This window comes from Delphinus delphis, chromosome 6 (assembly GCF_949987515.2).
Source record: "Delphinus delphis chromosome 6, mDelDel1.2, whole genome shotgun sequence".
NCBI lineage: Eukaryota > Metazoa > Chordata > Mammalia > Artiodactyla > Delphinidae > Delphinus > Delphinus delphis.
Window position 1 is genome coordinate 7,228,595 of NC_082688.1, and position 22,791 is coordinate 7,251,385.

Here is a 22,791-nt window from a genome sequence, read left to right on the forward strand (position 1 = left end):
ATAGGCTCTTCCAACAATTTCCTAACCTTTTCCTTTGACCATTCTAAGAGCTTCCTGACTCCATCTTTGCTCATTTTTCCTGCTCAGAGGTCCTGAAGGTTTCAGCCCCTCACAGAACCAATGCCCACTGCAAAGAACACATGATTTATTAAAGACAACTTGTCATCAACAGCACTGATTCAAAGAACGAAACAGATGAAAAAACAAAAGCAGACTAACATTCTGACCCTTGGAATGAGACCTGCTGAATTCATACAGCCCATTCTCTAAGCGTCCAAAGTCCTGGGGGCAGCTTCCCAAGCAGGAAGCCTCGGGGTCTCTAGCTCTCTGGGGACCTCCCTTGAGAGTCTGGGGAGGGAGAAGGGCAGGTCCTCCCATTGGCGAGCTCAGTCTAACCTGGACATGGTCCCTGTGCTCTTTTGACCTTCATCACAAGGTCAAGGAGAGGGCACTGGACCCAGGTCTGCCACTGAGGCAAATGAGACGCAGTGATTCTAGTATGGTCCCAGGAGGGAAGGTAGAGGGACAGGTAAGAGGCAATGCATCAGGTGTCCTGGGCAGTGTCTGCTGGGACCCAGGCTGTGGCCCAAGCGAAGGGCTGTGAAGGGATCAAGTTGTGACTGAACCACCAGCTGACAAGTTCTGGGAAGAGGGTGAGCCAGGCTGCTGGGAAGCAGCGTTTCTACCCCATGCCGGTGTCTTGGAGGCCGGCAAGGATACCAACTCTCTTGTCTCCCTTAGGCCCAGTTCTATTACAGAGCTCAGGGCCCTCCCAGGCAGGACCTGCTGGAAAACCAGGAAGGTCCCAGAGGCAGGCGGAGAGGATGTTGACTGACCTTGGAAGGTCAGGAAGACCATGACTCCAGCTGGTTTCCACCATTGGAGTCCTACCCTTCATCCCCAAATCAAGCACTTGCCAATCTGCAATAAATAACCAGGAGTCTGAATAAATAGTAAAAATCTCCCAAATACTGTGCTGGGAGAGGAGGAGGAAAAAGGCAAGTGCATGGAGTCCTAGAAGCATCCAATGGACAGCCTGGAAAGGCACCTCCTTGGGAAAACTGTCCCTGGCCCATAGCCACAAGTCCTGGCTGTCAGGCTAAGGAAGTTTCCGGGGGGCCTGAGGGTCCCTGCTGGCCAGTCTGGGGAGATGAAGAGGACCCGTGCTACGTGCTACGTTACCCAGCCTTCCAGATGCAAACCAGCTGCCTCCTCACAAAAGGAGGGAGGGCCTTGGTCGGAATAGGCCCACTAGTCCCACAGCCCAGCCTGGGAGGAGCCGGCTGCTCCTACTCAGTAGGCATGGGCCCCACATCCTGGAAGCAGCCCGGCAGGTGACCGGAGAAGGGCCTGCACCTCCTTCAGCTCCCCTGCCTGAGGGAGACATGGCTCTCCTGGCCCTGACAGGACCCAGGCCTTTGAGCTTGGCCACACCTGGCCCAGAGAGACTCCCTTTGATCCCACCGCCCTTTATGGGACTCGCCTGCCCTGGGCCGGCACCTGGAAGCCATGGGAACGACTACACCTTAGAAGCACCTGGATCCCAACCTTAATGTCCTTTTTCTTTCGGGAGAGAAGGACCTTTGGGGGAACCTCTGGAAGACCCAGCTCTCCCTCTCCTCCCCCCTCCCTCCCTGGGCAGGTGGGTAAGGCTCAAAGCTTCATGGGCTATTAATTCTCAGCAACTCTGGGTTTCCAAGAATCCTGCGGTGGGGCAAGGGTTCAGGGCCCTCGAGTGAGGCACTGTGGACTGGGGGCCCTGGGAGCCTAGACCTGGGAAATGGGAACAGGCTGCGAAGGTCAAGGCTGACCTCCAGGAGCCTGGCTCAGCCAGACTCTTCATTCTGTCTCCAGGGTTCTTGGGCATAGCGAGGAGGGTGGGGGAGAGGCTGGGGATAAGGCAACCCAAAGAGAGGGGAGAGAGCGAGCCAACGGAGAGAGGGGCGGACAGAGTGAGAGCCACACACCCTCAGTGAAAGAGGTGGAAGGAGAGAGAGGGAGACGGAGGCAGAGACAGACAAGAAGCAAAGACCAAGAGGGAGTCACCTCCCTCCATACACATGAAAACACACACAGACGAAAGAGAAGCACACAGGAGGGGGATTAGAAGACATACACAGCAACCCACAACTACACACACACACACACACACACACACACACACACACACACACACACACACAAACACACACACAAACACTCTGTGGGAAAGAGACAGAGGGTGAGACCTGGGCCTGGCAGCCTCTTAGCTCCTTCACGGTGTCACCTTCCCTGTGGAGAAGGCCAAGCACCAACCTCCAGAAGTGGTTTCTGGCTCATTTGCCAAGCACCTCCCTGACCAGCGCCCAGAAGACAGAGCAGGAAGAGAGAAGCAGAGCAGAGGCAGGGAGGGGCCCCTGCCTGCCCGCAGGGCCCACATCTGCCCCAGCCCCAGGACACCACCTCACAAACTCCTGCCCTGCTCAGCAGCCTGGGTCAAGGGTCCAGGGTTGAAGGGGTGGAGTGGGGGGAGGAGCCAGGGCTCGGTGGTTGGGAAGAGCAGGGCCCAGCCGGCCCCCGGTGGGAGCGACCAGGGTGAGAGGCCTGGAGTGGGCTGATCCTGCAGCGGCCCCGCTGGCTGGGACCCCACGGCCTCCTGCACGTCCCAGAAGCTAGGGCACAGGGGTCGGCGGTGGCTTCTCTCCCAAACCTGGGCCTCTTGCTGCCAGGCTACTGGGAGTCTTGGAGTTCCTTGGCTTTCTGTAGGATCTGGCAGACGTCTGTGATGGGGTAATCCTGGGCAGGGGAAAGGCCAACAGTATGCTTGAGAATTCAGCTCACCCTTCACCACCTCTGCTGCCCCCAGCCCTCTCCAGTAGACCTGTCACCATGCTGGACCCCAGGCCTAAGGGATAGGGAGCACAGGGTAGGCCCAGTCTGCCCAAACCTTGCATGGAGCTATACTACACCCACTGCAGCAGTTAACTTAACCAACCCAACTAGTCACCACCCAAAAGGTCTCACAGCCCCTTCCCTAGGACAAGGACCACCTGCTTCACCTCTCCTCACTCCTGCCATCGAACCCTGACCTCCACTGACAATGAGCCTGGAATAGGGCCGGACACTGTCCATGTACTAGCTCACTGGGTCACCTCAACAGCCCAATGAGGGCTTACTGTGAATCTGCCCGTTTTACAGATCTAGTCAATGAAGTTATTGAAAACCAACCCCAGGCCAGGCGTTGGCAAAGAAATTATGGCCTAGAGAGGTTGCCACTTAGCTTAGGTCACATGACTAGCACGGGAGAACAAAGATGTGAACCCCAAATCGTCTGACTCTCAAGCCCATGTTCTTAACCACTAAGGCCCACGCTTTCCTTCCCCCGGTCTGAGCACAATTACCAACGGGCATTATAACCACATACTGGGTAATAAGTCGCAGCCTTGAGTGAATGACTTGGCTTCTCTGAACCAGCTTGGTTCAGAGAAGCCAAGTCATTCACTCAAGCCCACACCACACTCAAGGTCAGTGGCAAAGCCAGATTTAACCCAGATCCAAACACAGACCTGCCTCAGGGTCTGGACTCTTAAGCCCTGCTACCCTCTCCTGATCCTGACGCAGCCTATCACAGCAGCTGGCATGGGGCGGCCGCCTGCTAAGTGTCTGTCTCATGGCTGAAGACTGAGCCTGCCCCTCCAAACTCCATTACCTGCAGGAGCCGCATGTTTACCGTAAAGTCCCCTTCCAGCAAGTGCTCGCGGATCAGTCTAAGAAAAACAAGCAACAAAAGCGCTGGGCCCCTGGGCCACTCCGAGTGCAGGCCCGCCGGGCCCCTTCCCGCTCCTGCCGCCCCACCGCACCCGCAGCAAGTTTGGTTTGATGCTCGCCTGAGGATCCCAGAAGCTCTCACCAGCCTCTCAAGAGCAGGCCCTGCCCGCCCCCTGCTCGCGGCCACACTCACATGAGCATGGCGCAGCAGACCAGAAGGAGGAAATCAAAGCGGCTATTGTCGGCAAACAGGGAGTCCCAGATCCGGATGACATCAGGCAGCAAGAACTCCTGGGACAGCAGCAGCGTCAGCCAGCGGAAGGCGAAGAACTGGGGCTTGATATTCTGCTCTTGCTGGGGAGACAGAGGTGCAGGGTGGGTGCAAGAATCCGTGTTGGCTGGTTGCCACGGAACACCATGCAACCTATTAGACGTGAATTCATATAAGCAGCAGGCCAGGCGTAAGCGCCAGGCACGCTGGGGCGGGGATGGCACGGAGCTGCCTAGGGAGCCTCGCTCAGTGCAAGGGCAGCTCCTGCTTGCTGCCAGCCAACGCTGTCAGATCGTCTGATGTTTTTCTGAGAGAAGCCAGATACCCAAACTTTTATATCAGCTCCTTAGATTAATAAATACACTACACAGATTATAACTTTGGATTTATGGACAGAGAAACCACTATTGGGCACTCATTACGTGTCTGGCCTTGTGCTTAACGTGGTAAATATCTCACTTATTTACTCCATACGGCAGCCCTGCAAGGCAATTATTCCCAATGGAGACGAGCCCTCTGGTCAGCCACAGCGAATACTATTGACCGAAAAAGCGTGTTACAAAACAGCAAGATGTGATTCCGTATTTGCTTAAAAAGATATGTTTATATATATATATATATATATATATATATATATATATATATATATATATCTTCTTGTTCATGAAACTTGTTTTGTTTATAAGTAAATGTCCTTTTTACTGAACTGTTTCCTGAAATAAACATGGAATGCCACTCCACTAATTTTTAAAAATGAAGTTCATACTTCCTTTCTTAGAGGACTAACAGCACACAGTAAAGGCCCCGCACCGCGCCTGGCACACGGGGCACCGCATCCACCCCCCCCACCCCCAGCCCGCTAGGCTCCCACCACCTGCTGCCCAGGTCCCCCGGCCCCGCCTCGGCACCCGGCTCAGCACTCCCTGGCAGCAGCAGCCACGTCCAAGCCCCAGGCTCCAGCCAGTCCTCACCCTGGGCCTGGGCTGCTCAGGAGCCTGCCGTCCTCTGCCCCTTTCTGTCTGCCCTGGCCCGTGTGGCGCTGGGGGTCCTCACCAGTTTCAGGTAGAGCTCCATGTCCTTATCCTTCAGGGTGGAGTACACCTTTTCCATCTTGTAGGTGATGCCACACTGTGAGTCGTCAAGGCTCTTGATGAAGTTGTCCCGGATCTCAGCCATGAGGTTGGTGAAGCAGAAAAAGGTGTCCGCCTCAGCGTGCTCTGGGAGAGATGGGCAGGGTGAGGGCAGCCGTGAGAGAACTGGCACCCTCCCGTGTCCCACCCCACCGCTCAGCTACGCGAGACCCCCCTCCCCTCTGAGCCTCACCAAGTCACCCCACCTTGGTCAGGCTGCGCCCCTCCTCTGTCCGTGGCCACTCTCCACCCCTGACTAAGGACATCACTTCTTTCTTCTCACACCTGACAATGCTGTACACCAGCTCAGCGACTGATTGCATACTCTTCTGCTGACATTTTTTCATATCGTGACTTACTTAAATCTTTTCTATCGTTCAGCTTCCTGTATATACAGCTCATCTCCTCTACCAGAAATTCAGTTACAGATAGCAAGAGGTCAGTAAACATCTAACATTCTAGAAAGTTCAAGCCAGAAAAGATCTGAGATGATCCAGGCCAACCCGCTTATCCGACAGAAAATGAAGGCCCAAAAGAGGGAAGTGAGCTGCACAGCTAGATACGATAAAGCCCATTAGCCTGGAGCCCGTTTATCTACCCTTCCACTCGCTGTTGGGGTCGGTGGCAAACGTGTAGTACAGGGGCCCCACGATCTCATTCATGCCCTGCACGTAAGCGATGCCAGGGTTGAGCTTGGCGTAGATGAACAGAATCCGCTCCACCACCTCCCAGTGGGCCTCACAGCCGTTGGGCAGCACCTGATACTCGTTCACGGATGAGGGCGCCGCGTTCTTGTGCGGGGAACTCATCTGGGGGAGAAGAGGAGCAGCCCGTTAAGGTGGGTGGCACTACCGACAGTATGTTCTCACCAGATATGTTCACCCACGAGCCGAAACCTAACTTCCATCTCATGGGCAACCCAGGGCACAGAGGAACGCGTCCAACACCACCGGGAACAAGCGGACAAATCCAGAATGTGCGACACCCTACAAGCCAGCTGGGCTGCAATCTCGTTTATGGTGATACAGGTCAGATGGTGCTTACCTCTGAGGGAAGGCGTACTGACTAGGAAGGGGCATGAGGGAACTTTCTGGATGATGGGGACGTTCCGTGTCTTGATCTGGTTGGCAGTTACACGGGTGTATACATAAGAAAAAGTCCATCTAGTTGTATACCTAAGATTTGTGCATTTATTGTAAATTATACTTCAATTAAAAAAAACTTTAAAAAAATATAAAAATATATCAAAAACAGACAACTGGTTAAGACTCTTCAAAAAAGTCAAATGTTGAGGAGGGGGGAGTGGAGGCGTGCTCCAGATGAAGAGACTAAAGAAACGTAACATCCTAATGCAATGCATAAACACTGAAGAGGTGCTGGTCTGGATTTAAAACCACCAAAATATTCTTAGTACGACTGAGGACACCCGATCCTGGACTGGACGTGAGGTCTTATTACGGATTATGGTTAATCTCCGTAGACGAGACAATGGTAAGGAGGATGTCCTCATTCTCACGGGATGCCTGCTGAAGTACTTGGAGGTAAAGGGTCAGGACGTCTGTCTATATATGACACACACACAAACATGGCCAAAGGTCAACAACTGTTGAATTTAGGTGGAAAGTATATAGGTGTGCATTGTACTCTTCCTTCAACTTTTCTGAATGTTTCAAAATTTTCATAAGAAAAAGTTGGGAGATGAATGAAGAGATGATCCCTGCTGAAAACTCATGCAATAGAGCCGAGGTCCCCAACATCAGGATCCCCTGGGAGCTTCGTAAAGGTTCAGGTGCCTGGGGTTAACTGTATGAGAGCCACAGGCACGCCCACGCAGGGACAGAGTATGAAGCTGTCCGGGAAGCCCAGGGTCCTGGAAACAGGAAACTCCCTTTTCCACTATATATACACGTGTATACACATATACATATGCGTGTACGTGTGCACACACACAGACACACACATCACTAATGTTTACCCAGAGCTCCACAAGCCTTCCTGTTTAATGCCCTGAACGGCCTAGAATACTCTCTCAACATCATTTTCAAGATGAGGAAACTGAGGCTCAGAAATGTTAGGGCACTCATCAGACGTCTCGCACTAAAGTGAGCCCAGACCAGCTCACTCTAGAACCCGAGGCCCAGGCCTCAGAGAGTGCCCACTGCTTTCCAAGAATCTGCACAGCCATGACCTCATTTCACCCTCTGGGCAATTCAAAAGCCAGACAGGGCGGAAATGATCACACCCAGTTTACAGAAGAGGCGGAGGCCCAGGAAGGTGAGCTGGTGTTAGTTGCCCAGGATCAAACAGTCCGCTTAAACTCAAAACTGCCCAGCCACTGGTCCAGAGGTTTAGCAATGGAGCTTGCGCTCCGGTTCTCTATCACCAGGACCAGGTCCAAACCTAAAATCAGTTCTCAGCCACCAATTACTGTAGTAAAATGCATGACAGAAGCCGGGTCCCCATCTAGCCAGGCAGCTAGAACAGCAGCCAAGCAGCAGGGCCACCAACCCGGCCACGGGGCCACTTAGCCAAGCACGTGGCACCTCCTGACACACCCAGCTGTCGTGAGCACGTGGAACCCGGGGATCAGCCAGAATGGCCCCGTCACCCCTGTGGTGGAAAACGGCTGCTCTCCTGGAAACACAAAGCCCTGACCGGTCACTCCACTTGGGGGAAACGAGCTTAGCTTGTTGGAGGTTACAGAGGATTTTTCCATTGTTGGAAGACAGCTAAAAACTGTGAGGAACAAGTCAAAGCTCCAGGTGCCAAAGCAGTAGGTGTGAATTGAGGAACAAGACAACATATTTGTTTAGCTACAAGCAGCTTCTCAGAACCACAGGAACTTGCTAGAAGACCGAGGTTCAAGCACTCGGCATCACCCGGCCAGCACAAGACCTACCGTTCTTTTCTCCTAGGTCTCTCACACCCCTCCCCACTCCACCCCAGCCCCCACCCCCACCCCCACCCCCCGTTGCCTGGACGCCTCAGCTGCCTCCCAGGCGGCCTCTCCACCTCCATTCCTGCCCCCGCCAGTCAAATCTTGTATAAAGGCAGACTTAAATCACATCCCTGCTCTTAGAATGGTGCAGGAGTCCCCAGCCCCCAGGATAAAGGCCCCGCTGGCCTCACCACCACTCATCTCTCCAGCATCCTCCAGCAGCCCTCCCCCCCCAACCCACCCCCCGACCCCGCCCTGCCCCACCTCATGCTGGACTCCCTTCCTTGAACACACCCAGCTCTCTCCGGCCTGAGGACGTCCACACATGCCATCCTCTCCACCTGGAAGTCTCTTTCCTCTTCATCCTTGGAGCCTCAGCTTAAATGTCACTTCCTCAGGGAAGTCTTCCCTGATGCCCAGACCAGGTCGGCTCCCCCCATCACTGTTCCCACCGCACCTTCTCATCACACTGGTAGTTACTTTTCCAAGCGCCGTCTACACCACAGACCAGAAGTGTGGCTCCTTCACTGCACAGCAGGGCCCTCCCCCACACCCATTACACCAGCCTTTGATGCCTGACTTTCAGAGAGAGCCTGGAGGGGGACCGGGCAGGACCAAGGCTGCTTTGGGTAACTCTCGGGGCAGACGGTCAGGGCTCTGATGGCCCGTGGCCACAAGTCCAAGAGAAGCAGGAAGGAAAAGGCCATCACGGGGCGTCCCTGGGGCTTCCAGGTTGCCTCTCACATTTGTGACCCCGCTCCGGTTCCGGGCCACCGTCTGGGATTTCAGTGTCGTCTGTTCCACCCGCTTACGAAGGGTCTCGAACTCATTCTGCGGATCCAGGATGAGGAGGCAGGGGTACTCGGTGGCCCTCTGGAAGAAGGATATGTCTGGGCACAGCCTTCTGTCAAGACGGAACAGGAGAGGACTGTTACTCAGCGTGGAATTTTTAGGCATCCCACCAGCACCCTGCTGCCAGATGCCCCAGCATCCCCAAAGCCTCTTGTATGTGTGTGTGTGTTTTTTAATTAATAACATTTTATTTCAAAAGCAATACAGTCATGGTATATGTATACATACCCATATATCTTACGTGTATTTGCAAATAGACACACACACACGCATATGTATTTTTAAGTGTCCTTAGGGTCTTAACTCTTCTCTTAAAACAAACGTCTTTCCATGTCAACAATATCTCATATGTACAAACGTTATCAACTGCATTGTGGCTTAAAATGGTAAAAGAGGTTTCGTTAAGTTACACATTATACAACAGAATGTTACACAGCTGACATAGGAGATGCTCAAGACAGAGCAAGAGAAAAAAGCAAGTTGGGAGACAGGCTCTAGATCGTGATCAAGTTTTTAAAATATATGTACTGCATACACGCACATTTTCCAAAGATCTTATACAGAGCACACTGCAAACTTGCCCTCTATAAACACTGAACAACGTGCTACAATCACTACCAGGGTAAGGACCTGTTTCCCCAGAACTGGGTTCAAGATGTGGTTCCTGACTTAAATGGGGCTATTAAACACCTGGTGAGCAGAGGCTCCAGACTGAGAAGGAAGGAGGCAAGAGCCTGTTCTGCCCCCTGGCTGAGCAGCCCAGGGTTGGGGTCCCACTGCGGGCACAATGCGCACAGGAGAGGAGCAGCCCCAGGTGGCGAGGGGCTGCAAACACAAACGGCGAAGGCAGAACTGAAAGCAGGCGGGCAGACTCAGAACCCAAGCTCTGAGCACTGGGTCCACTGCAGACAGGCCTGCCGGCTCCTCACCCAGCCCTGTGGAAGAGTCACCCGCTGCCAGACTCGCCCACCCAACAGGACAGCACAGCCAGCGTCTCCACACTTCTCTACCAAGAGGAACGGCATGCACATGCACACAGCGTAGCTCACAGTTTAAAAAAAACACACTTCTGACCCTGTCGCTCCTGTGCTTAAAACCTCTGCGCGCCTGCCCCACACCCCTGGGATGGAGTGATGGTCCGACCCCCGCTTGCCTCCAGTGTGGCCGCAGGCACACGGGCCTTCGCACTGCTCCTCAGACAGCCAAGCTCTGCAGGCTCGCAGGGCCTCCCACAGCAGCTCCTTGCCCAGCACCACAGGGCCCTCCCCTCCCCTCCCTCCTGCCCCAAGGTGCCCGCTCCTCCCATCTCAGCTGCCGCCTCAGGCGAGGCTTCCCGACCTCAGGGTGCCCTGAAGCACCCTGAACTCTGCCTTCAGAGCATTCTCCACAAACTTTAGTGACACGGATCTGTTTTGTTGAACATCCGTCTTCCCGTCCTCCCTGCCAGCTTCTAGGTTCCTTAAGGAGAGGGGCCATGTCTGTCTATTCCGCGTTCAACGCCCAGCCTGCCATTGAGCCTGCCATGTAGCGGGGCCTCAATATTTGCTGAAGGAAGGAAGAGATGAATCCACAGACGCCAGGGCTACAACTGAAACTAAGGCAGGGAGAGAGGAGAGCCGGGCACTCAGGGCACTCACCGCACCGCCAGCCCCACCCCAGGCCTGCTACCACTAGGGCCTGGACGCAGCTACCAGGACAACTCACCAGCAGTTCCTCAAACACGCCCCTGCGGGCCTGGGCTGGGAAGGGACAGGGCAGAAGAACTGGAAATCCCACAGAAGCCCCAGGGGCCGGCTCCCAGCACCCAGCGCCCTGCTCACCGGACATCTTTGTCGATCTGCAGCAGCACCTCGTTGTCCTTGAAGTACGTGTTCCATCGGCTGTCGGGGTTAGGGTTGAGTGGCTGTCAGGGAAAATGAGCTGCTCTGTCCTCGGCCGGCTAGAAGCCCAGGGACAGATACCAGTCTGGGGGCCTGAGCAGTGCCTCCGAACCAGCATTCCCAGCAGAGACGCAGCTGTTGCTGAGACAGCCTGTGAGCTAGCTGGGGGGCAGCACAGGCCTCGTGCAGCCTCCCGAAGCACGATCACACTCCACACCCGGCAGCCGAGCCCCGTAGTCCGCTCTGAGTACTTCCCTGCGCAGCAAGGACTCTGTCTTTCCTGTCTGTAGCTCTAGAATGCTGCATGTAACAGGTGCTCACTAAACGCTTGCCTGCTGAATGAATGAATATTGTATCATTAGGTCTCTTCGAATCTAACTCATTACTACTTTGAGTTGCCAATTCCAGTCCTTGGAGGATCGGCCTGGGTCCAATCCATCTCCACTTCCCGACTGCAAAGCACCAGGGAGGAGCTCGGTATTTGTGGCTGGAACGAGGCTTCCTCCAGGCCACACAAAGGCAGTTTATCCTCCCGCCGGCCCTGCTCTGACTCCCTTCAACTATAATTATCACAGAACCTTCCTCAAGGAAGGGGACTGAGGAGGAAAGGAGACAATGCACGTGGAGGACCTGGCTCAGCGCTGCACACACACGCTCCTGTGATCCCAGTCATTGCTTACAGTCCCGACTGGGCCCAGAGCCTGCGGAGAACAGGGAGAGACAACAGCCTTCAGGGGCTGAGGAGCTAAATGCAGAAATGAGGTACTGGGAGGGCCAGAGGGGACCAAGAGCAGCTGCACCTGGCCTCTGGCATGAGGGACCTAGTCCATTCCAAAGCCCACACCTCTCCCCACTCTGCAGCCTCGGTCCCCACTGCGGACCCCTACTCACATGGTCCTCAAAGGTCACATCCTCCCTGGATACACCCATGTTGGCCTTGGCGATGCCAGGCTGGATGATCATTTCCCTCAGGAACTGAGAATACAGCTCCCTGTAGGAGAGAAGAGGAGAGAGGGATGATCCCCAAAGGTCTCACCCAGGGAGCCCGGAGCGCAGCAGCAGCAACAGGAAGTGGGCCGGGCTCACACCACCTGCTCTGTCTGATACAAAGGGCCTCCCATCACCCGCCTTTGTCAGCATCTCACCTCTGCTTGGCCAGGATGGAGGTCCAAGACGCTCTCTCCAAGGGGAGGTAGTTCAAGAGAATCTGCAGAGAGAGAGAAGAGCAAAGCTCTGGCGACCCCCCCAGCCCAACCCTGGAAGTAGATGGAGGCTGAGAGGCCTCAAAGAAAACGTCTGAGAAACCCCGGAGACAGCAAGATGGGCTAAATAAAACCCAGGAACACAGGCATGGGCTGGGGGCAGCCTCCCCTTTTCTCCCCACTGGCTTCCCCCACCTTCATCTTGAACCAGCCCTTTCTACTGCATTTCCTCACACAGACTCTTCCAAACGATAATAAAACTCTGTGCTCAAAGGGGTTGGAAACCAGGACACCGGGGTTCTGCTCCCACCTCAGCGAAAGGCTTTAGGCAAAGCGCAGCCTTTTTTTGTCCCAATAAGCATCACTACCACTGAGCTGTCTGGACCAGGAAGCAGAGGGCTTCGCTGGCATTACAAAGTGTTCCATCCCCAAGGAGATCCTGGAGGGGACGCCAAGAGAAACAGAAAACACAGAACTTCCCAGAAGAGCTTCCTGGGACAAGCAAGGAAAGACAGAGAACAGGAAGAAGGGGCCAGGGGTGGGGGCAGCCCATGCAGGAACCCAGGGACTCTCAGAAGAGCAGAAGCTCCAACCCAGGCACACCCACCTTCCAGCAGAGGCACCGCAGTCCGCCCTCACAGGGGATGCCTGTGGACATAGCAGGCAAAGGTCACGCCCCCGCAGAGTCCCAGAACCCCCCAGTCCTCCACCTTGGAGCCAGTCGGCAGGGAATGGAGTGGGCAAGAAGTACTTCTTCAAGGATGGTTTTCTGCCAGAAAGATCACTAGACTAGATGCTAATCCTGTGTGTACTCTCTCTCCATGGCCCGTCTGGAATGTTCTTTTGAGGATAACACCTTCTCACCCTTGATATTTCTTCCTCAGAGCAGCCTTTACCAACCACCATCTCTTCCCAAACAAAGTCAGGTCCCTTGACATAAACAGTAATAACTCCATCGCTTCTCCTTCACAACATCCACCACAAATGGGATCGTATAATGTAATTTGTATATTTATTTAACATCTTTAACCCCTACTACTGGGTAAGCCCCAGAAAGACGAGGACCAAATTTGTCTTACAGTCCCAGTACCTAGCCCAGGGCATGGCCCACAACAGGTAGTCCATAAGTATCTGTGGAATATAAACAAAGCTATGAATGCTAAGTGTTTTGGGCTTCACGGACATTATTTCACTTAATCCTCATTACAGCCCTAGTAAGTAGGGAAGATCAGCATTATTGTCCCCATCTTACAGATAAAGAAACGTATCTGTAAAGATAGAGAAATCAAGGACTCACACACAGGTCTGTCTGACTCTAGAGCCCAACTCAGCAGGCTGCATCCCCTGGGGCCTGGCAGATTCTTCAGCTCAGCACAGATGCCAAAACCCCTCAAGATCTTCAGGGCCATGTTATAACGCAGAAACTAACACACCACTGTAAAGCAATTATACTCCAATAAAGATATTTTAAAAAATAATAAAAAAAAAGATCTTCAGGGCCTAAATATCACTCCTGAACAGAAAAACAAACTTCTCCTGAAATACTGTCATGAACCTCGCTAAAGCAGCTGTTGCTACCGTCTCCCCAGTACAGTGAACAGGAGCTACCCACCTCAGAATCTGCATGGGGATGAAGAAGGCAACTCAAGCATTACTTGCTGACAAAGTTACAAGGGCAGAGCAGTCACAAGAAGCTACCCAGAACACCTTCGGGTATTTTTAAAGACAAGCAAAAGCCTCTGTGTTGAGAAGTTAACAGGCCACGGAGGGCAAAGTCAAAAGCTGCTGGGGTTCAGCTCCTTAAAGTGAGTGTCTCAAGGCTGGAATCTTACCATTAACCAAAGTTCACTGTTGCCTGAGTTGGCTTTGATCCTAAGCCAGGGATAGAACCAGGAACCACTCTGTAGCTAACCAAATTCTACAAGACAGGAAGCTTGCTGAGGAATGAGGAAAGACCTGACCTCTGCTCACGAAGTCTCCCCTCTGCCCTCCAGTTACTCTCAGGAAGCAATGAGCATCATTTATAGGCCCATAAGCACCCTGTCTAAGGCCTACAGGCATGCTAATTGTGGCCGCCACTGCTCCAGGAACCCCCTCCAAGCTCAGGGTAGTCACTGGTTGTTCAGCTCCACAGAAGCTGGAGATGGCCCCAAAAGGCAGGCTGGCCCCCAGACCCGGCCCGGTGTGGCCTTGGGCACCCTCCCCTCCATCTTAGTCACAACGCTGCTCTAGGAAAACCCTGAAAACGGAGAGTTGCCTCTTACCGCTAAAACTGAGTTCCTGAAGCTTTTCCAAGGCAATCGTGGGCTCCTTCAGGACATCCTGGAAATCTGCAATCCTAGAAGGAGGGAGGGGGAGGCAAATGGAGGACAACCAAACCCCAAGATGACAGGCCTAGCGACCACTCCTAAAGCCCACAGCTCCCTTACACCACCAGTCTCCAACCTGTTCCTCCCTCCCCTTCGGGACATACAGATGTGCAAAGCTCAAGCAAAACCTGGCCAAAGGCAGCTTTGGAGAACTAGAGATCACTTTTTCCTCTAAGCCCAGAAACGTACAGATATTCTTGTCTAGAGGTTCTCAAATGAGCACCACGAAATCAGACACATTCTAATATTTAGTGAGCTGGCATTTATACGGCACTTCCTGCTGGCCAGGCCCAACACACTGCTGCTATCTGAACTCAAAAAACCCTAGGAATCAGGAGTAATTTGATCTGTAGACAAGGACCTGTGTAATCAGCATTCCAAGCTCAAATGTATAACCATTAGAAGACCTCTGGGCCTGCCCGCAGGCAAGGACAAAAGGTTTAAAAAACAAGTCCTGCACCACGGGGTGGGGGGGAAAGTGGGGGGAGGGGGATGAATTGGGTGATTGGGATTGACATATATACACTAATATATAAAACAGATAACTCATAAGAACCTGATGTACAAAAAGTAAATAAAATTATATTTTAAAAAAAACAAGTCCTGGAGGAAAACTGAAGTGAGCAAAATTAGCCAACGCTGCAGGATTTGGCCTGAGAAGAGAACAAACTGGAGAATCCAGGTTTTCTAGCATTTCTAGTAAGAAAAGGACACGTGGGACGGGGAGCATCTGGACAGACTAGGGTACTGGGGCAAAGGGTTAACAAGGGAAAAAAGGACGGGAGGTGGGGGTGAGATCGGGCATCGAGGCCCTGGAAGAGGAAGACACCAGGGGAAGGGATCCAGGGCGAGGAAGAGACAGAAAGAGAGAAAAGGGGCGACACCGAGGGGCAGGAGAGGTGTCCACGTTCCGTGCCCCCCTCAGGCCCACAGCAAAGAGGTTGTAAAGTAGGCGCCCAAAACCTTCTGCCAGGGGCAGGGCGGGGGGTGTCTCGGTTCATGGCCGCATCCGCGCGCCCCCTCCGCAGGTCAGAAGGGGCAACCCGGCCAGGAGCGGCCTGGATGGTCTGCCCCAATGGCCCCTTACCGGCTCTTGTGCAGACTCGACATGGTGTTGACTTCCGGATCCCCCCGCTGCCTCCGCCGCCGCCAGCGCCGCCGCCCCTCAGGGACGCGGGGCGCTGGGCAAAGGCCTCCGACCGGAAACTCAGCCTCAGGCGCGCGCGTTCTGCTCCGCCCCGCCCCGTTCACGTGCCACCCCTTCTCCGCTCTGCCTTCTGGCGGCGCGGCGGGGTGGGCGGGGCAAGAGAACGCCGGGAACACGGTCCCGCCTCCGCTCCCCCATCTACGAGGCCCGCGGACCTAGAGCGCCATCGCGCAGGTGACCGCGCGGTCTATGCTCCCCAAGGCTATTCCTTGACCTTTCCTGGGCCTCAGCTTCCAACTAGGCAGTATATCTGTCACCTTGTCCTTTTCCTTACACGTTCATCACCTGCAATAAGCTATTGAGTTATCGTTTCAGGGATGTAGACCTTCCCTGCTAAACTATACAAGGCCTGCCTGCTGGTCTTTTCACTGCTGAACCCTCGACGCCTATAGCAGTGACTGCACAGAGCAGATGGTTCAATAAACATTGGATGGAAGAGCAAGACTACAGTTCAGTGTTTCCTTGACTTTTGGATTTCATGAACATGAAATTTATCATAATATCAGGACAATAGAAAAGGAAAGCCAAAATTTCAGGATCCTTCCCAAGAAAAAACAGTTGGCAGCCTCTCAGTGTTTTTTCTCTACACCTATATGTGCATATGTGCATAATTGTCCTTTTTTTTTTTTTTTCAGAAGGGAAATTTTATTTTATTTATTTTATGTTTGGCTGCGTTGGGTCTTCATTGCTGCGCTCAGCCAGCTGGGCTGCTCTTTGTTGCAGTGCCCGGGCTTCTCCTTGCAGTGGCTTCTCCTTTCGTGGAGCACACGCTCTAGGTGCTCGGCATCAGTAGTTGTGGCGTGCAGGCTTCAGTAGTTGTTGCTCGCGGGCTCTAGAGCGCAGGCTCAGTAGTTGTGGCGCACGGGCTTAGTTGCTTGGCGGCATGTGGGATCTTCCCAGATTGGGGATCAAACCCTTCTCCCCTGCATTGGCAGGCAGATTTTCTTTTTTTAAATAAATTCATTTATTTATTTTTGGCTGTGTTGGGTCTTTGTTGCTGCGCACGGGCTTTTTAGCTGCGGCAAGCGGGGGCTACTCTTCATTGCAGTGCTTTCTTTTGTTGCAGAGCACAGGCTCTAGGAGCGCGGGCTTCAGTAGTTGCAGCACATAGGCTCAGTAGTTGTGGCTCACAGGCTCTGGAGTACAGGCTCAGTAGTTGTGGCACACGGGCTTAGTTGCTCCACAGCACGTGGGATTTTCCCGGACCAGGGCTCGAACCAGTGTCCCTGGCATTGGCAGGTGGATTCTCAACCACTGCACCACCAGGGAACTCCTGTCCTTACTTTTTAAATTTCTCCACAGATCGGTGAAAAGTTTGTCACTGGACTGTATAATCTCGAAAGCCCCTCCAGCTCTCAGCTGCTGCCCACCAGGATTTCACTACTCCATGGAGCAAGCACAGGGAGACCTGTTCCTTTATTCACTCATCCCACAATTTCTGCTCCCACTATGTGCTAGGTACTGTGATAATGTTTCATCAGAATACAAAGATTATGTTCCTTTGCATGAAATGTAAGAAATGAATAAATGTTGACTTAATTGCACAATAGGACAGGAATTTTTTCCAGGTTAAAAAAAAAAATACCACCAGCCCTTTGAAAGATTGATTAGAAAGACAGGGAAAAACACAAACAACGTGTTAAGAAAAAAAGACAGTTGGCTATCATTCGGAAAAAAATAAAGGTCTGTTCTTATCTGACATCTGACAGGAAAGTAAATTCTGAATGAATTAAAGCTCTGCAAGGGAAAAATCCTACGGGATTAGAACAAAAATATATAGAAAAATGTTTAGAATCTTGGAGAAGGAAGACATAAGGCCCAGAAGCCATGAAATATAAGACAGATATATAACTACCTAAAATTTTCAGTCTCTAAATGGTAAAGGAAAAGACAAGCATCAACAGGGGAAAATATATGTACCCTTTATGATAAAGGGTTAATCTCCCTAATGTATAGAGAGTTCTTAAATCAACAAGAAAAAGACAAACACCCCAAGAAGAAGAAGAAAAAAAAAAGCATTCAGTCATTCAAGAAATGTATTGAGTGCCTACGACATGCCAGATATGTCCTAGGTATTGGGAATTTAGTAGTGAATAAAAGACAAAAATCTCTGCCTTCGAAGCACTGACATTTTAGTGAGGGGAGTTAGACATTAAATAAGGTAAATAAGTAAACTAAATGGTACATCAGATGGTGATAAATTCCGACAGGGGAAAATAAAACAGGAGTGGGCAGCGGGAGGGGCTGCAATTTTACATAGGGGGTCAGGAAAACTGCTCTGAGGTGATGTCTAAGCAAACACCTGAAGGAGGTAAGACAGCAACGCTTATAAGCAGGCACTTCAAAGAAGAAATGAGACTTCTCTCGTGGTGCAGTGGGTAAGAAGCCGCCTGCCAATGCAGGGGACACGGGTTTGAGCCCTGGTCCGGGAAGATCCCCCATGCAGCGGAGCAACTAAACCTGTGCGCCACAACTACTGAGCCTGCGCTCTAGAGCCCACGAGCCACAACTACTGAGCCTGCGTGCCACAACTACTGAAGCCTGCGTGCCTAGAGTCTGTGCTCCACGACAAGAGAAGCCACTGCAATGAGAAGCCCGCGCACCGCAACGAAGAGTAGCCCCCGCTCGTCACAACTAGAGAAAGCCCGCGTGCAGCAACGCAGACCCGCAGCCAAAAATAAATAAATAAATAAATTTATTTTTTAAAAAAAGAAGAAATAAAAATGTCTCGCTAGAACCTGAAATAACAATAAATTGGACTAATACTCAGAGGAATATGAATTGAACAACCATACTGTGCCTCTTGGTCTGGGAAAAGTCATCAGTATTTATTGCACCTACCATCACTAGGTTGTAGAGAAACAAATTTCTCTCAAACAGCTTTAAAGAGAGTTAACCTGTAAAGACTTTTCACAGAGCAATTTGACAAGCACTAATAAAAATTTTTTAACTTTATATATTGAAATATTATAGGTTCTCCTCAGTGGTTTCTTTTTTATTTTTCTTCTTCTTTTTTTTTTTTTTTTGGCTGTGCTGCGCGGCTTGCGGGATCTTAGTTCCCCAATCAAGGATTGAACTCGGGTCCTCAGCAGTGACAGCATGGAGTCCTAACCCCTGGACCGGCAGGGAATTCCGCTGGTTTCATTTTTTTTTTTTTTTTTTTTTTTTTGCGGTACGCGGGCCTCTCACTATTGTGGCCTCTCCCGTTGCGGAGCACAGACTCCGGACGCGCAGGCTCAGCGGCCATGGCGCACGGGCCCACCCACTCCGCGGCATGTGGGATCTTCCCGGACCGGGGCACGAACCCGTGTCCCCTGCATCGGCAGGCAGACTCTCAACCACTGCGCCACCAGGGAAACCCCCTATTATTTATTTTTAATTGCTTTTCTTGATCTCGTATCCAGAAATCTTGCTAAACTCAATCATTAGTTTGAGGACTTCCCTGCCGCGGAGCAACTAAGCCTGTGCGCCACTAGTGCTGAGCCTGCGCTCTAGAGCCCGCGTGCCACAATTACTGAAGCCCGGGCGCCTAGAGCCTGTGCTCTGCAATAAAGAGAAGCCACTGCAATGAGAAGCCTGCGCACGGCAAATTTATAAAAAAACAAACAAAAAAAATGAATTCAGTTTATTCTGTATTTATTCTGTTGAAGATTCTGTTAAAATTTTTGCATCTATATTCACAAGGGATATTGGTCTATAGTTTTATATTCTTGTCATGTCTTTGTCTATCTTTGGTATCAGGGTAATGATGGCCTCATAAAATGAGTAGGAATGTCTTCCCTCCCCTTCAATTTTATGGAAGTTGTGTAGAACTGGTATTATTTGGTATATTTACCCCTTAAGTGTCTGGTAGAATTTATGAGAGATGTTTTTTAATTTTTTTAAAATTTATTTTATTGAAGTGTAGTTGATTTCTGGTGTACACCAAAGTGATTCAGTTACATATATATATATATATACATATACATTCTTTTTCATATTCTTTTTTACAGTGACAATCTTTTTTTTTTTTTTTCGGTACCCGGGCCTCTCACTGTTGTGGCCTCTCCCGTTGTGGAGCACAGGCTCCGGACGTGCAGGCTCAGCGGCCATGGCTCACGGGCTCAGCCGCTCCACGGCATGTGGGATCTTCCCAGACCGGGGCACGAACCTGTGTCCCCTGCATCAGCAGGCGGACTCTCAACCACTGTGCCACCAGGGAAGCCCTCATACTCTTTTTTTAATGTTTATTTTTTATTTAATTTTTCTTATTAGTCATCCATTTTATACACATCAGTGTATACATGTCAATCCCAATCGCCCAATTCATCCCAGCACCACCTCCACCCCCCCGCCGCTTTCCCCCCTTGGTGTCCATACATTTGTTCTCTACATCTGTGTCTCAATTTCTGCTCTTCAAACCGGTTCATCTGTACCATTTTCTAGGTTCCACATATATGCGTTAATATATGATATTTGATTTTCTTTCTGACTTACTTCACTCTGTATGACATTCTCTAGATCCATCCACATCTCTACAGATGACCTAATTTTGTTCCTTTTTATGGCTGAGTAATATTCCATTGTATATATGTACCACATCTTCTTTATCCATTCATCTGTCGATGGGCATTTAGGTTGCTTCCATGTCCTGGCTATTGTAAACAGTGCTGCAATGAACATTGGGGTGCATGTGTATTTTTGAATTATGGTTTTCTCTGGGTATATGCCCAGTAGTGGGATTGCTGGATCATATGGTAATTTTGCTTTTAGTTTTATAAGGAACCTCCAGACTGTTCTCCACAGTGGCTGTATCAATTTACATGCCCACCAACAGTGCAAGAGGGTTCCCTTTTCTCCACACCCTCTCCAGCATTTGTTGCTTGTAGATTTTCTGATGATGCCCATTCTAACTGGTTTGAGGTGATACCTCATTGTAGTTTTGATTTGCATTTCTCTAGTAATTAGTGATGTTGAACAGCTTTTCATGTGCTTCTTGGCCATCTGTATGTCTTCTTTGGAGAAATGTCTATTTAGGTCTTCTACCTAAATTTGTCAACCAAATTCCACCAATAAGAAGATTGTGCAATTACTGGAATACAATGCAACCATTCTAAAGAATTAGACAGGATTATATGATCTGACATAAAAAGTGATAAAAGTATGTCCCAGAACAATTTGTATAGAATGATCCTATTTATGTTGTTAAATCCATCTTGCATCATGAGTTTACATATACATGTTTATAAATGCATTTTTAACACCTTTATTGGGATATAATTCACATACCGTTTTTTTTTTTTTGGTCTTCATTGCTGCATGCTGGCTTTCTCTAGTTGTGCTGAGCGGGGGCTACTCTTTGTTGTGATGCGTGGGCTTCTCATTGCAGTGGCTTCCCTTGTTGGGGAGCATGGGCTCTAGGCATGCGGGCTCAGTAGTTGTGGCTCACAGGCTCTAGAGCACAGGCTCAGTAGTTGTGGCGCACGGGCTTAGTTGCTCCACAGAATGTGGAATCTTCCCGGACCAGGGCTCAAACCTGTGTTCCCTGCATTGGCAGGCAGATTCTTAACCACTGCGACACCAGGCAAGCCCCGCATATACAATACATTTAGAGCATACATTTGAAGTGAACAATTCACTGTTTCTCAGAATATCCACAGAGCTGTACATATACAACTATCATCCATCAACCATGCAATGATCATCACCATCTAATTTTAGATCATTTTCATCACCCCAAAAAGAAACCCTGTACCCATTAGCAGTAATTCCTTTTTCCCCCACCCCCTCAGCCCTAGGCAACCACTAATCTGCTTTGTCTCTATAGATTTGTGTATTCTGGACATAGGAATATAATCATAAATGTATCATCTTTTGTGACTGGTATCTTTCATTTACCATGTTTCCAAGTCCCATGCATATTGTAGCATGTATCACTACTTCATTCCTTTTTCTCACCAAATAATATTCCATCGTATGACTATATTATTCCATATCATATTCATTCACCAGTTGAAGGACATTTGGGTTATTTCTACTTCTTGTCTATTATGAATAATGGTGCTGTGAAAATTTTCTCTTGGGTATATACTTAGAAGTGGAATTGCAAGGTTGTATGATAACTCTATGTTTAACTTTTTTGAAGAACTGCCAAACTGTTTTCCAAAGCTGCTGCACCATTTTAAGTTCCCATCAGCAACGTAGGAGGGTTCCCAGTTCTCCACATCCTGGCCAATACTTGTTATTGTCTATCTCTTTGATTGTATCCATCCTAGGATATGAAGTTGTATCTCTTTGAGGTTTTGATTTACATTTTCCTGATGACTAATGATGTCGAGTATAATTTCGTGTGCTTCTTGGCCATTTGCGTATCTTCTTTGGAGAAATGTCTAGTCAGCTCTTTTGCCTATTTTACATTAGGTTACTTGTCTTTTTATTATTTAGTCATAAATTCTTTATATAGTCTGGATTACTAGTTCTTTACCAGATATGTGATTTGCAAATATCTTCTCCCATTCTGTGAGTTGTGTTTTCACTTTCTTGATGGTGCCCTTTGAAGCACAGAAGTTTTTAATTTTTTTTTTTTTTTTTTGCGGTACGCAGGCCTCTCACTGTTGTGGGCTCTCCCGTTGCGGAGCACAGGCTCCGGACACGCAGGCTCAGCGGCCATGTCTCACGGGCCCAGCCGCTCCGCGGCATGTGGGATCTTCCCGGACCGGGGCACGAACCCGTGTCCCCTGCATTGGCAGGCGGACTCTCAACCACTGCGCCACCAGGGAAGCCCGAAAGTTTTTAATTTTGATGAAATCCAGTTTGTCTATTTTTTTCTCTTGTGCTTATGCTTTTGGTGTCATACCTAAGAAACCATTGCCTAACCCTAAATCACAAAGACTTATGCCTTTATTTTCTCCTAAGAATTTTATAGTTTTAGCTCTTGCATGCATATTTTTAAACGACTAAGGGGATACTCACCAAACTGTTAAAGAGTGGTGCCCCCTGGGGAAGGGAATGAAATTGGGGTTGGGTTAGGGTTTGAATGTGACTTTTCATTTTTTCCACCCTATATTTCTGTAATGTTTAGATTTTTTATTTAAACAAGAACATCTTGTTTTGAGAATTCAAAATCAAAAGGCTTTTTAAAGGATTCAAAATTGCACAAACATGCTTACACGTAGTTAAAGACTAAAAGATACTGTGCAGAGCGAAAACATCCACA

General features: G+C 50.3%; 1 protein-coding gene across 2 annotated transcripts; it reads right to left on the reverse strand.

Moving 5' to 3' along the window:
- Window positions 1-128: 128 nt before the first annotated feature.
- Window positions 129-15,619, reverse strand: TBC1D13 (TBC1 domain family member 13). 2 transcript variants are annotated; one of them, XM_060014019.1, is made up of 12 exons: window positions 15,477-15,619; window positions 14,285-14,358; window positions 12,628-12,668; window positions 11,964-12,025; window positions 11,710-11,809; window positions 10,759-10,841; window positions 8,831-8,990; window positions 5,747-5,957; window positions 5,072-5,235; window positions 3,941-4,101; window positions 3,689-3,746; window positions 129-2,775 (listed from the first exon to the last, which is right to left on the reverse strand). In XM_060014019.1, exons 1-12 carry the CDS (start codon window positions 15,497-15,499, stop codon window positions 2,710-2,712), a joined length of 1,203 nt encoding a protein of 400 aa, XP_059870002.1. In that variant the 5' UTR covers window positions 15,500-15,619; the 3' UTR covers window positions 129-2,709. The 2 variants fall into 2 exon arrangements, with proteins under 2 accessions (XP_059870002.1, XP_059870004.1); XM_060014021.2 differs by lacking the exon at window positions 12,628-12,668 and having other exon boundaries at window positions 15,477-15,612.
- Window positions 15,620-22,791: the final 7,172 nt, after the last annotated feature.